This window comes from Chiloscyllium plagiosum, chromosome 10 (assembly GCF_004010195.1).
Source record: "Chiloscyllium plagiosum isolate BGI_BamShark_2017 chromosome 10, ASM401019v2, whole genome shotgun sequence".
NCBI classification, from domain to species: Eukaryota; Metazoa; Chordata; class Chondrichthyes; order Orectolobiformes; family Hemiscylliidae; genus Chiloscyllium; species Chiloscyllium plagiosum.
The window spans coordinates 67,196,470-67,208,634 of record NC_057719.1 but is presented as its reverse complement, the minus strand read 5'-3'; the positions used below and the strand labels follow the sequence as shown (position 1 = coordinate 67,208,634).

The 12,165-nt window shown below is 48.9% G+C and overlaps 1 protein-coding gene across 1 annotated transcript in view; it reads left to right on the top strand.

Moving 5' to 3' along the window:
* The first annotated feature begins 827 nt into the window (after positions 1 to 827).
* The window catches only part of spred1 (sprouty related EVH1 domain containing 1), an 85,555-nt gene continuing 74,217 nt past the window's right edge, over positions 828 to 12,165 (top strand). Inside the window, exon 1 of the mRNA XM_043697998.1 lies at positions 828 to 1,193. Coding sequence (XP_043553933.1) covers positions 1,168 to 1,193 — 26 coding nt within the window. The 5' untranslated portion in view covers positions 828 to 1,167. The remainder of the gene's footprint in view (positions 1,194 to 12,165) is intronic.

Below are 12,165 nucleotides of genomic sequence, written 5' to 3'. Positions count from 1 at the left end.
ATTTAAAACGCTCGTCACACTTTTGGATTAAGATAACGTTTAGAAATCAAAACACATTTCAGCTCCCCATGCTATATCAAAGAGTAATTCTTCAAAAGTCCTGCAGCCTGATTTCAAAGTAATCTGCATAAAATAAAAATTGTTAAAAGCAAACGCGAATGGGGTGGGGAGTTGTTTGATATTAAATTAGAGGAAAGATGTGAAGTTGCTGGTTTTTGTTTGAAACCACTAACATATGGATCTGTTGTTTTTTTCTCTCAGCTGCCTGGTTTCACTAGTTGCTGGGCTCTCTCTCTCTTTCTGTGTGCGTGTGTACAGTTGATGCGATCCAACCCCAGTCACATTGAACTCAGTTCCAGTGTGTGTGTGTGTATGTGCAGATAGATCACTGCGCGTTCTCCCGAGGGAGAGACAGAGAGAAAAGCTCCCCATCGCCATTCAGCCTGGCGTGAGGAAGAAGGGGACGGTCTTTGCTCAGAGTGTAGCAGCAGAGCAGTATGTTTTATCAATGAGCCTGTCCCCGGGGGTGGTGGGTGCAGAGGCGGTTCCGCAGTGAGGGAGGGGAAATGAGTGGAGGGATACCACCACTCGGCAAGCTTGGCGTGTGTTGGTCATTGCTTCCGCCCAGATGATTGCACGCCTCCCCCCTTCCCTTCCCTCCCCTCTCCTCCCCTCCTCCTCTCCTTCCTTCCTCCCTCCCTCCCCCCTCCTGTCGAGTGAAGGGAAAAAAAATGGAGTGAAAGCGGGGATGGAGAGCCGGAGCCGGAGTGGAGCTACGGCCAGGGGGCCGAGGAAGGGGCACTGAAGCCGGGGGCTGGCTGGGTGGGAGGGTAAGAGAGAGGATCTGGGGCAGCAGCCCCAGAGGGGGGGGTGGCGGGGGGGTGGGGAGGTAGTTGCTAAGCGCCCACCCGCCCCGCCTAGGCTTTAATCTCTGTCTGCGTGTGTGTGTGTGTGTGTGTTTGTGGCTGTAGCTCCCGCGTTCCCTTCCCCTTCCTCTCCCCCCACCTTTTCCTCTTCCTTTTCCATGTGGGTCCCGACAGCAGCAGCCGAGCGCCCGGGAGTCACCCTCACAACATGATCACGATGATGTTGTTGCTGCTGCTGCTACCGCCGCCGCCGCTGCCGCCGCTGAGGATTAACGTGGCCATGAACGGAAGCCGCTGAAAGATGAGCGAGGAGGTGAACCCGACCGAGTAAGAAACAAAATTACCCGCCGGGACTCAGAGGCGGGATAGTGCGGGTGCTGCTCCCCAGGGTGGGGTGCAGACTGTGTTTGTGTGGGTGGTGGGGGAAGGGAAGGGGAGAAAGGAGGCGGGATAGTGCGGGTGCTGCTCCCCAGGGTGGGGTGCAGACTGTGTTTGTGTGGGTGGTGGGGGAAGGGAAGGGGAGAAAGGAGGCGGGATAGTGCGGGTGCTGCTCCCCAGGGTGGGGTGCAGACTGTGTTTGTGTGGGTGGTGGGGGAAGGGAAGGGGAGAAAGGAGGCGGGATAGTGCGGGTGCTGCTCCCCAGGGTGGGGTGCAGACTGTGTTTGTGTGGGTGGTGGGGGAAGGGAAGGGGAGAAAGGAGGCGGGATAGTGCGGGTGCTGCTCCCCAGGGTGGGGTGCAGACTGTGTTTGTGTGGGTGGTGGGGGAAGGGAAGGGGAGAAAGGAGGCGGGATAGTGCGGGTGCTGCTCCCCAGGGTGGGGTGCAGACTGTGTTTGTGTGGGTGGTGGGGGAAGGGAAGGGGAGAAAGGAGGCGGGATAGTGCGGGTGCTGCTCCCCAGGGTGGGGTGCAGACTGTGTTTGTGTGGGTGGTGGGGGAAGGGAAGGGGAGAAAGGAGGCGGGATAGTGCGGGTGCTGCTCCCCAGGGTGGGGTGCAGACTGTGTTTGTGTGGGTGGTGGGGGAAGGGAAGGGGAGAAAGGAGGCGGGATAGTGCGGGTGCTGCTCCCCAGGGTGGGGTGCAGACTGTGTTTGTGTGGGTGGTGGGGGAAGGGAAGGGGAGAAAGGAGGCGGGATAGTGCGGGTGCTGCTCCCCAGGGTGGGGTGCAGACTGTGTTTGTGTGGGTGGTGGGGGAAGGGAAGGGGAGAAAGGAGGCGGGATAGTGCGGGTGCTGCTCCCCAGGGTGGGGTGCAGACTGTGTTTGTGTGGGTGGTGGGGGAAGGGAAGGGGAGAAAGGAGGCGGGATAGTGCGGGTGCTGCTCCCCAGGGTGGGGTGCAGACTGTGTTTGTGTGGGTGGTGGGGGAAGGGAAGGGGAGAAAGGAGGCGGGATAGTGCGGGTGCTGCTCCCCAGGGTGGGGTGCAGACTGTGTTTGTGTGGGTGGTGGGGGAAGGGAAGGGGAGAAAGGAGGCGGGATAGTGCGGGTGCTGCTCCCCAGGGTGGGGTGCAGACTGTGTTTGTGTGGGTGGTGGGGGAAGGGAAGGGGAGAAAGGAGGCGGGATAGTGCGGGTGCTGCTCCCCAGGGTGGGGTGCAGACTGTGTTTGTGTGGGTGGTGGGGGAAGGGAAGGGGAGAAAGGAGGCGGGATAGTGCGGGTGCTGCTCCCCAGGGTGGGGTGCAGACTGTGTTTGTGTGGGTGGTGGGGGAAGGGAAGGGGAGAAAGGAGGCGGGATAGTGCGGGTGCTGCTCCCCAGGGTGGGGTGCAGACTGTGTTTGTGTGGGTGGTGGGGGAAGGGAAGGGGAGAAAGGAGGCGGGATAGTGCGGGTGCTGCTCCCCAGGGTGGGGTGCAGACTGTGTTTGTGTGGGTGGTGGGGGAAGGGAAGGGGAGAAAGGAGGCGGGATAGTGCGGGTGCTGCTCCCCAGGGTGGGGTGCAGACTGTGTTTGTGTGGGTGGTGGGGGAAGGGAAGGGGAGAAAGGAGGCGGGATAGTGCGGGTGCTGCTCCCCAGGGTGGGGTGCAGACTGTGTTTGTGTGGGTGGTGGGGGAAGGGAAGGGGAGAAAGGAGGCGGGATAGTGCGGGTGCTGCTCCCCAGGGTGGGGTGCAGACTGTGTTTGTGTGGGTGGTGGGGGAAGGGAAGGGGAGAAAGGAGGCGGGATAGTGCGGGTGCTGCTCCCCAGGGTGGGGTGCAGACTGTGTTTGTGTGGGTGGTGGGGGAAGGGAAGGGGAGAAAGGAGGCGGGATAGTGCGGGTGCTGCTCCCCAGGGTGGGGTGCAGACTGTGTTTGTGTGGGTGGTGGGGGAAGGGAAGGGGAGAAAGGAGGCGGGATAGTGCGGGTGCTGCTCCCCAGGGTGGGGTGCAGACTGTGTTTGTGTGGGTGGTGGGGGAAGGGAAGGGGAGAAAGGAGGCGGGATAGTGCGGGTGCTGCTCCCCAGGGTGGGGTGCAGACTGTGTTTGTGTGGGTGGTGGGGGAAGGGAAGGGGAGAAAGGAGGCGGGATAGTGCGGGTGCTGCTCCCCAGGGTGGGGTGCAGACTGTGTTTGTGTGGGTGGTGGGGGAAGGGAAGGGGAGAAAGGAGGCGGGATAGTGCGGGTGCTGCTCCCCAGGGTGGGGTGCAGACTGTGTTTGTGTGGGTGGTGGGGGAAGGGAAGGGGAGAAAGGAGGCGGGATAGTGCGGGTGCTGCTCCCCAGGGTGGGGTGCAGACTGTGTTTGTGTGGGTGGTGGGGGAAGGGAAGGGGAGAAAGGAGGCGGGATAGTGCGGGTGCTGCTCCCCAGGGTGGGGTGCAGACTGTGTTTGTGTGGGTGGTGGGGGAAGGGAAGGGGAGAAAGGAGGCGGGATAGTGCGGGTGCTGCTCCCCAGGGTGGGGTGCAGACTGTGTTTGTGTGGGTGGTGGGGGAAGGGAAGGGGAGAAAGGAGGCGGGATAGTGCGGGTGCTGCTCCCCAGGGTGGGGTGCAGACTGTGTTTGTGTGGGTGGTGGGGGAAGGGAAGGGGAGAAAGGAGGCGGGATAGTGCGGGTGCTGCTCCCCAGGGTGGGGTGCAGACTGTGTTTGTGTGGGTGGTGGGGGAAGGGAAGGGGAGAAAGGAGGCGGGATAGTGCGGGTGCTGCTCCCCAGGGTGGGGTGCAGACTGTGTTTGTGTGGGTGGTGGGGGAAGGGAAGGGGAGAAAGGAGGCGGGATAGTGCGGGTGCTGCTCCCCAGGGTGGGGTGCAGACTGTGTTTGTGTGGGTGGTGGGGGAAGGGAAGGGGAGAAAGGAGGCGGGATAGTGCGGGTGCTGCTCCCCAGGGTGGGGTGCAGACTGTGTTTGTGTGGGTGGTGGGGGAAGGGAAGGGGAGAAAGGAGGCGGGATAGTGCGGGTGCTGCTCCCCAGGGTGGGGTGCAGACTGTGTTTGTGTGGGTGGTGGGGGAAGGGAAGGGGAGAAAGGAGGCGGGATAGTGCGGGTGCTGCTCCCCAGGGTGGGGTGCAGACTGTGTTTGTGTGGGTGGTGGGGGAAGGGAAGGGGAGAAAGGAGGCGGGATAGTGCGGGTGCTGCTCCCCAGGGTGGGGTGCAGACTGTGTTTGTGTGGGTGGTGGGGGAAGGGAAGGGGAGAAAGGAGGCGGGATAGTGCGGGTGCTGCTCCCCAGGGTGGGGTGCAGACTGTGTTTGTGTGGGTGGTGGGGGAAGGGAAGGGGAGAAAGGAGGCGGGATAGTGCGGGTGCTGCTCCCCAGGGTGGGGTGCAGACTGTGTTTGTGTGGGTGGTGGGGGAAGGGAAGGGGAGAAAGGAGGCGGGATAGTGCGGGTGCTGCTCCCCAGGGTGGGGTGCAGACTGTGTTTGTGTGGGTGGTGGGGGAAGGGAAGGGGAGAAAGGAGGCGGGATAGTGCGGGTGCTGCTCCCCAGGGTGGGGTGCAGACTGTGTTTGTGTGGGTGGTGGGGGAAGGGAAGGGGAGAAAGGAGGCGGGATAGTGCGGGTGCTGCTCCCCAGGGTGGGGTGCAGACTGTGTTTGTGTGGGTGGTGGGGGAAGGGAAGGGGAGAAAGGAGGCGGGATAGTGCGGGTGCTGCTCCCCAGGGTGGGGTGCAGACTGTGTTTGTGTGGGTGGTGGGGGAAGGGAAGGGGAGAAAGGAGGCGGGATAGTGCGGGTGCTGCTCCCCAGGGTGGGGTGCAGACTGTGTTTGTGTGGGTGGTGGGGGAAGGGAAGGGGAGAAAGGAGGCGGGATAGTGCGGGTGCTGCTCCCCAGGGTGGGGTGCAGACTGTGTTTGTGTGTGGGGTTGGGGTGGGAGGGGTGCAGTTACCATGTGCCAGGGTACCTCGGGGCTGGCGTGGTGTTGTGGAAGTTAAGAAAAACATTGTGGGTGCTGCTCCCCACGGTTGGGAGGTGAGGAGACGGGCGGGGTGTTGGCATCACAAGCGGAACCCCTCAGAGAAGGAGAACCGGCTTTGTCGGAGTGCCGCTTCTCCCGGAGCTCGGCCTCTCAATCCCGGCCTCGCAACTGCAGGCCAGCGCGGTCAGGATTTGTTGGAACTAGCGGAGGACGATTGGTGACGGGTTTGTTTAATGAATACGTTCAGTTCCGTTTGATCATTGAGGTGACCGATCCTGCTGATGTTGTCTTTTAAACTGTTCGTATTTACACGCCGTATTTTCATTCATTTTTTTTAAAAAAAAAATCACCCAGAATAAACAAACATCTTTCAATCTCCAAAAGCGGGGGGAATGGGGCCCCTTTCAGAGGCTGTGCCTACATTACCCGCAGCCCTTGATCTTCAAAGCCGTGCTGCTGCAAACGTTGCTTTGCAGTTGCTGAGAAAATGTTCGCTTGGGAGGTGCGGCCGTCACATGATCGCCTCATTCATAAAATACCTGTTGTCCATTCACAGTGTTTGCAGACACTCGCCTAGTGCAGAGCGATTGGGAGAAATCAGCATGGGGACACTTTGTTGCCTGGTTTTCCTTTCCCTCTTTGACAATCTAACTTTAGAATGTGTGAATAGCTCTTCGACTGTAGTACCCCGTTTTTCGGCGAATTCTCAGATTTACTAAATTATACATTGTTATTCATTTCTAAAATGTGAAAGTGAAATGAAGCGTCACCATCATGCCTTCTTAAACGCGCATCCTTCATTTGTTGCAGTTTTATTTTAAAGAAAGCAGTTTGTTTGCGAATATAGTGCTTTTATTTCGTGTTCTCACTCGGCAAATAGTTATAGAGTCATCGCGTATTACCCACCTTTTCCTTTTCCCCGCCCGCTCCCCATCTGGTTTGATCACTTCCTTTTCAGGAGGTGCTAAACGCTTTCTGAGACATGGTTCCCAAAGTAGCAACTGGCAAGCAAAATGTTTTTCAGTGCTATATTTCATTTTATCTAGTGTAACATAGGACGTATCATCGCCAAGCACATTGAACTTTCAACAAAAAAACATCTTCGACAGTAGTTAGAAATCTAAAAGTTTTTAATTTTCAGAACCCCGAAATCTTTAGATCAATTTTATCTCCTTTACTAACCTGACTTAATATGTAGATTAAGAATTCAATATGGACCCCCATGTCATCAGTGACTCAGCAACAAGAAGAAGTGCAAATAATGTATTATCCGCCAAGCTATTGTTCTTGTGCTTTGTAATTGTAGTTTCTGTATTGGCATTGTCAGGAAGATTTCCATGAGATATTAGTATGATGCTTATGTTTTGACACCACACATATATAGGCCTTGTTCTTACAAACTTCTGAAAATCATAATCAAAGCTTGTAAACTGGATGCTGGTCATTGTAAAGCGAGCTCCTTGTGCATTCACTATCATTTTAGCATGATGAAATAATTTGTGTTGCATCTAGTATTCAAGTAAAGCAGGAGTCTTGTGGTTTTTGGTGCAATCCACTTCTGGTCTTGACACCTAACTGGGGTCTGATTTTGACAAGCCCAGATTGTATTCGCTAACCCTGTGTATTCTTCATTATTATGATATAGGAACCACACCATTCATGACCATGAATTATTATTCATATTAAAATATTACTCATGTAACATTGTCCTCATGATTACATAACATTGTCATGTAAATGACTCATGTAATTATCAAAAAGTTTAAAACATCGTTACTTCTAGGATCCTGAATCTAAGTAAAATAAACTAAGTTAAAAATCAGGTAGGAGAAAGTGGGGACTGCAGATGCTGGAGATCAGAGCTGAAAATGTGTTGCTGGAAAAGCGCAGCAGGTCAGGCAGCATCCAAGGAGCAGGAGAATTAACGTTTCGGGCATGAGCCCTTCTTCAGGAATGAGGAAAGTGTGCCAAGCAGGCTAAGATAAAAGGTAGGGAGGAGGGACTTGGGGAGGGGCGTTGGAAATGCGATAGGTGGAAGGAGGTTTAGGCGATGGTGATAGGCCGGAGTGGGGGTGGGCGCAGAGAGGCCAGGAAGAAGATTGCAGGTTAGGAAGGTGGTGCTGGGTTCGAGTTAAAAATCACACAACACCAGGTTATAGTCCAACAGGTTTATTTGGAAGCACTATCTTTGGGAGCACTGCTCCTTCATCGGGTGGTTGTGGAGTATAAGATAGTAAGACAGAATTTATAGCAAATCTTACATTGTGATGTAACTGAAATTATATATTGAAAAAAGACCCAGATTGTTTGTTAAATCTCTCATCTTTTAGAATGAGCATGTGGTTTCAGTTCTTTGATATGTATTCATAAAGAACTGAAACCAACATATTCATTCTAAAAGATGAGAGACTTAACAAACAATCCATGTCTTTTTCAGTATATACTTTCAGTTACATCACATTGTAAACTTTTACTATAAATTCTGTGCCTTACGATTGTGTCCTCCACAACCACCTGATGAAGGATCAGCGCTCCGAAAGCTAGTGCTTCCAAATAAACCTGGTAGACTATAACCTGGTGTTGTGTGATTTTTAACTTTATACACCCCAGTCCAACACCGGCATCTCCAAATCATAAGGTGTGAGCAGGCTATGATAAATTGGGGAGCGTCACTTTAAGGAATGCCAGTGAATGGGCAATGGCGAACATTTAAAGAGTGCCTGGAGGTATAGAGAAGTGCACCTGTCATTCTCTCCTCACCTCCTTCCTGTCTGGCACAAAAATAAAGCAAGAAAGGTGTCCTGACCATGACTAATAAGAGAAATTAAGGATTATTAGATCCTTAGATCCATGAAAGGGCTTTCAAAACTAGCCAGAAAAACACAGTACACCTGAAGATTGGGTGCAATTTAGATTTCAGTAAAGGAGGATAAGGGATTGATGGGGGGGAAATAGAGTGCAAAAGTAAGTTTGCGGGGAACATAGCTCTTATAAATTTATGAAGAGATAAAGAAGTGTGAAGACAAGTGTCCCTTATAGTCAGAAACAGAGGAATTTATAATGGGTAACACATAAATAATGGCAGACCAATTATAATGGCAAAGGGTGGTACATGTATGGAATTAACTGCCAGAGGAAGTGGTGGAGGCTGATACAATTATAACATTTAAAAGGCATCTGAATGTGTATGTGAATAGGAACACTTTAGAGGGATATGGGCCAAGTGCTAGCAAATGGGGATAGACTATGTTAGGATATCTGGTCGGCATGGACCAGTTGGACTGAAGGATCTGTTTCTGTGCTGTACATCTCTATGACTCTACTGGAACCTTTTGAGGATGTAATTCACAGAGTTGACAAGGGGAAAAAAGTAGATACGGTTTGCTTGGCTTTCAGAAGGCTTTTTTAAAAAACAACCCTTGTGAGAATTAGCATGGAAAATTAAAGTGCATTGTATTGGGTGTAATGAACTCAGTTGACCGGATGGCCAGTTTGCGATGCAGAGGGACACAGCAGCAAGGGTTCAAATTCTGAACCAGCTGAGGTTAGCATAAAGAACTCTCTTTCTCAACCTCTCCCTCACCTGAGGTTAGGTGATTCTCCAGTTAAACCATCATCAGTCATCTCTCTGTAATGAGAGGGCAGCCCTATGGTCTGATAAAACTACGGCAACTTTACCTTTATTAAAATGTATAGACAACTGGTAGGCAGACAGGAAACAAAAAGTAGGAATGAAAGAGTCTTTTTCCAAATGGCAGGCATCAATTAGTGGAATATCACAAGGATCAGTGCTTGGACTTCAGCCATTCGCAATAGATATTAATGATTTAGATAGGGAACTAAACGTTATGTCTCCAAGGTTACGGATGACACAAATCTAGGTGGGAGGATTAATTGTGAGGAGGATGTAGAAATGCTTCAATGTGATTTGGACAAATTGAGTGAATGTATAAATGCATGGCAGATAAAGCATAATGTGGATAAATGTTGAGGTATCCACTTAAATAGCAAAAACAGGAAGGCAGATTATCTGAATAGTAATAGGTTAGAAAGGGGAGGTACAACAAAACCTGATGTCCTTGTACACCAGTCACTGAAAGTAAGCATTCGGGGGCAGCAGTCGGTGAGGAAGGCAAATAGTATGTTGGCTTTCAGAGAGAGAGAGAGACAGGATTTGAGTTCATAAGCAAGGACATCTTGCTGCAATTGTACAGGGCCTTTGAGAGACCACACCTGGGGTACTGAATGCAGTTTTGGTCTCCTTAACAGAGGAAGGATGTTCTGGCTATCAAGGGAGTACAACAAAAGTTTACCAGACTGATTCATGTGATGTTGAGAGTGTGGTGCTGGAAACTCTCGACTCTAATAATCTCCAGCATCTGCAGTCCTCACTTTCGCCTGATTCATGTGATGGTAGGGCTAGCATATGAAGAGAGAATTGATCATATAGGACTATATTCACTGGAATTTGGAAGAATGGGATGAGGGTGTGGCGATTTTGGAGAAACCTATAAAATTTGAACAGGACTAGACAGCATAAAGTGAGAGTTTATCAGCAGAAAATTACACAAAACCTAATGGTGAGATTATGCTTAGTAGCCATTAGTTTATTTACCAATCCCTTCAATAAAACTATTCATTTTGATAATACTGACGTTGTATGGTTTAGATATTTGCATGCATAAAATTTTGAAAACAGGTTATTTCAAATTGATTTTGAAAGTTTGCAACTTCAAACTTTCATATTGCAATTTAAAACTTCATGTTTAAAGAAAATGAATTATTATCTTGGATTTGGAGATTCATTTAAAATAGGATGGTATTTACATGAACCAAGGATAAATACTGTTAAAAACATTGGGTAGTTACACACCTACTGTCCTCTCAGACACCATCTGTTCTGAACTTGAAACAAATGGTTTACTGCAGTTCAAAACCGCTTCCCCTGATACCAAATGAATGTGCTGAAATGTTGCAGAGGATATCCGCCTTGAGATATCATCTGTGCACTCTTAGTTCTGACTTTTCTATGAATGTACCCAAATATGCTAAAGGCTCTGTCAGTTCTCAGCAAGTTAACGAACTGTAGACAGAAATCTTTTCAATAATTTCCTTGTAGTAGGTTCATTCATTTTGATCCTTATATTTTATCTTAAATATTTGCCTCAAAATATGAGATGGAGTACAGCTTTTAAAATTCAAAAATGCTTGCAGCATTCAGATCATGCATATATCCACAAAAGATGCTAACAAAGAAAGTGTCTCATTAGATACATCTATTTAGTGCCATTCACTTAAACAGGAATGATTCTAGCATGACTCATGCCCACAAATAACTCCATCTTGCTGTTTACAAAGATATTACCAGCTTTGGTTTTGTAAATTAGTTCCTAGGAACCATCCCATTGGCCTGACTGCTGAGCCTTCTGCCGGCATTGAGCCCAGTTCCTATTTTAAAATTTAATTCACCACTGTCAGTGCTGCCACTTTTTATGTATAGCCCTTTTAGTTTATGTTTAGATGTTCTATAATAATATATAGTTTGTAGAGAAATTGTAGGTAACTTGCTTCCTTAGGAACTTTGATTAATTTGCACTCTTAATGTAAAAGCCAAACTTAAGTTACAGAGGATATCTGATTAAACAGTGGTAATTTTCCTTTAAATATATACATACAGTACTTTTCTATAATGGGCTTACATATAAAAAAAATTTTACAGGAAGCCAATATAGTAAGATTTCCTATTACCCATTTGTTTTTAGAAACTGCTGTTTCATTCGTGCAGGAGACGTCTCAGTAGATTTTTTGGATGATCCAAATTAATTTTTAAGATGTTTTTGAGAAGAGACAAAATGAAGTCTGTGACTCATTCACTGTAGTCTTAGCTGTACTTGATTTGAATACTTGTATCTGGAATTCTTTGTGCTAGTAGATCTGTTATCCCACAGCTTAACTTCTGCATAATTTTATGACAGTTGTGATCACTCTAAGATTTTCTTGCCTGCTTTAATTTACAAATAAAAGTTAACTCAGCATGTAACTTCTGAATGTTCTCAAACTGCATTTTGCAAAGAGCAAAGAAATAGGGTTAGTGTGTTATCATGACTGCATTTTTGGTATATGAACATTACTATAAATATAGTGTTGGCTGATTCACAAATATAGTGACATAGGCATATATAGTGACTACTGTACCCATATTATACTGGCTGTGCTGTCTTGGGAGGTGCATTTGATATATTGCATTTATTAAATTGCACTGTAGGTAATTGCTGTATGCAAACTGGATTGAACTCATTCATTAAAAGTGTATTAATTAAGCTTGCAAAAATGACAAGAGGACCTAAGAATTATTAATCTTATTTTAATCATAACTAATCCAGTGATACCAACTGTAAAATGTATAAAGTGTAGCTGTGCAATTTCTATATTAAAACAGTGACAATATTGCAAAAGTGCTTCATTATTTATAAAAGTTATGAAAGGCACTATACAGTTGTACATTTGTTCAGCATAGTTTTAAGTTTTGAAATTAGCATTTGTTGCCCATACTTAATCACCCTTGAGAAGATAGTGTTGAGCTGACTTCTCAATCCTCTGTAGTCCATGTGAGAGAGAGTTAGTTCAAAGAAATATAACAAAAAAAAAGGCATATATGTAGTGCAGTATATGTTCTACATAATGTAGTCAATGCTATGCAGGTAAGCAAGGCTTCCATAGAGTCATAGAGGTGTACAGCATGGAAACAGACCCTTCAGTCCAACCTGCCCTTGCCGACCAGATATCCCAACCCAATCTAGTCCCACCTGCCAGCACCCGGCCCATATCCCATCTATCCCACAGGATACACTCCAACACCTTGCCCACCACCGACGTCAGGCTCACTGGTCTATAGTTCCCTGGCTTGTCCTTACCACCCTTCTTAAACAGTGGCACCACGTTAGCCAACCTCCAGTCTTCCAGCACCTCACCTGTGACTATCGATGATACAAATATCTCAG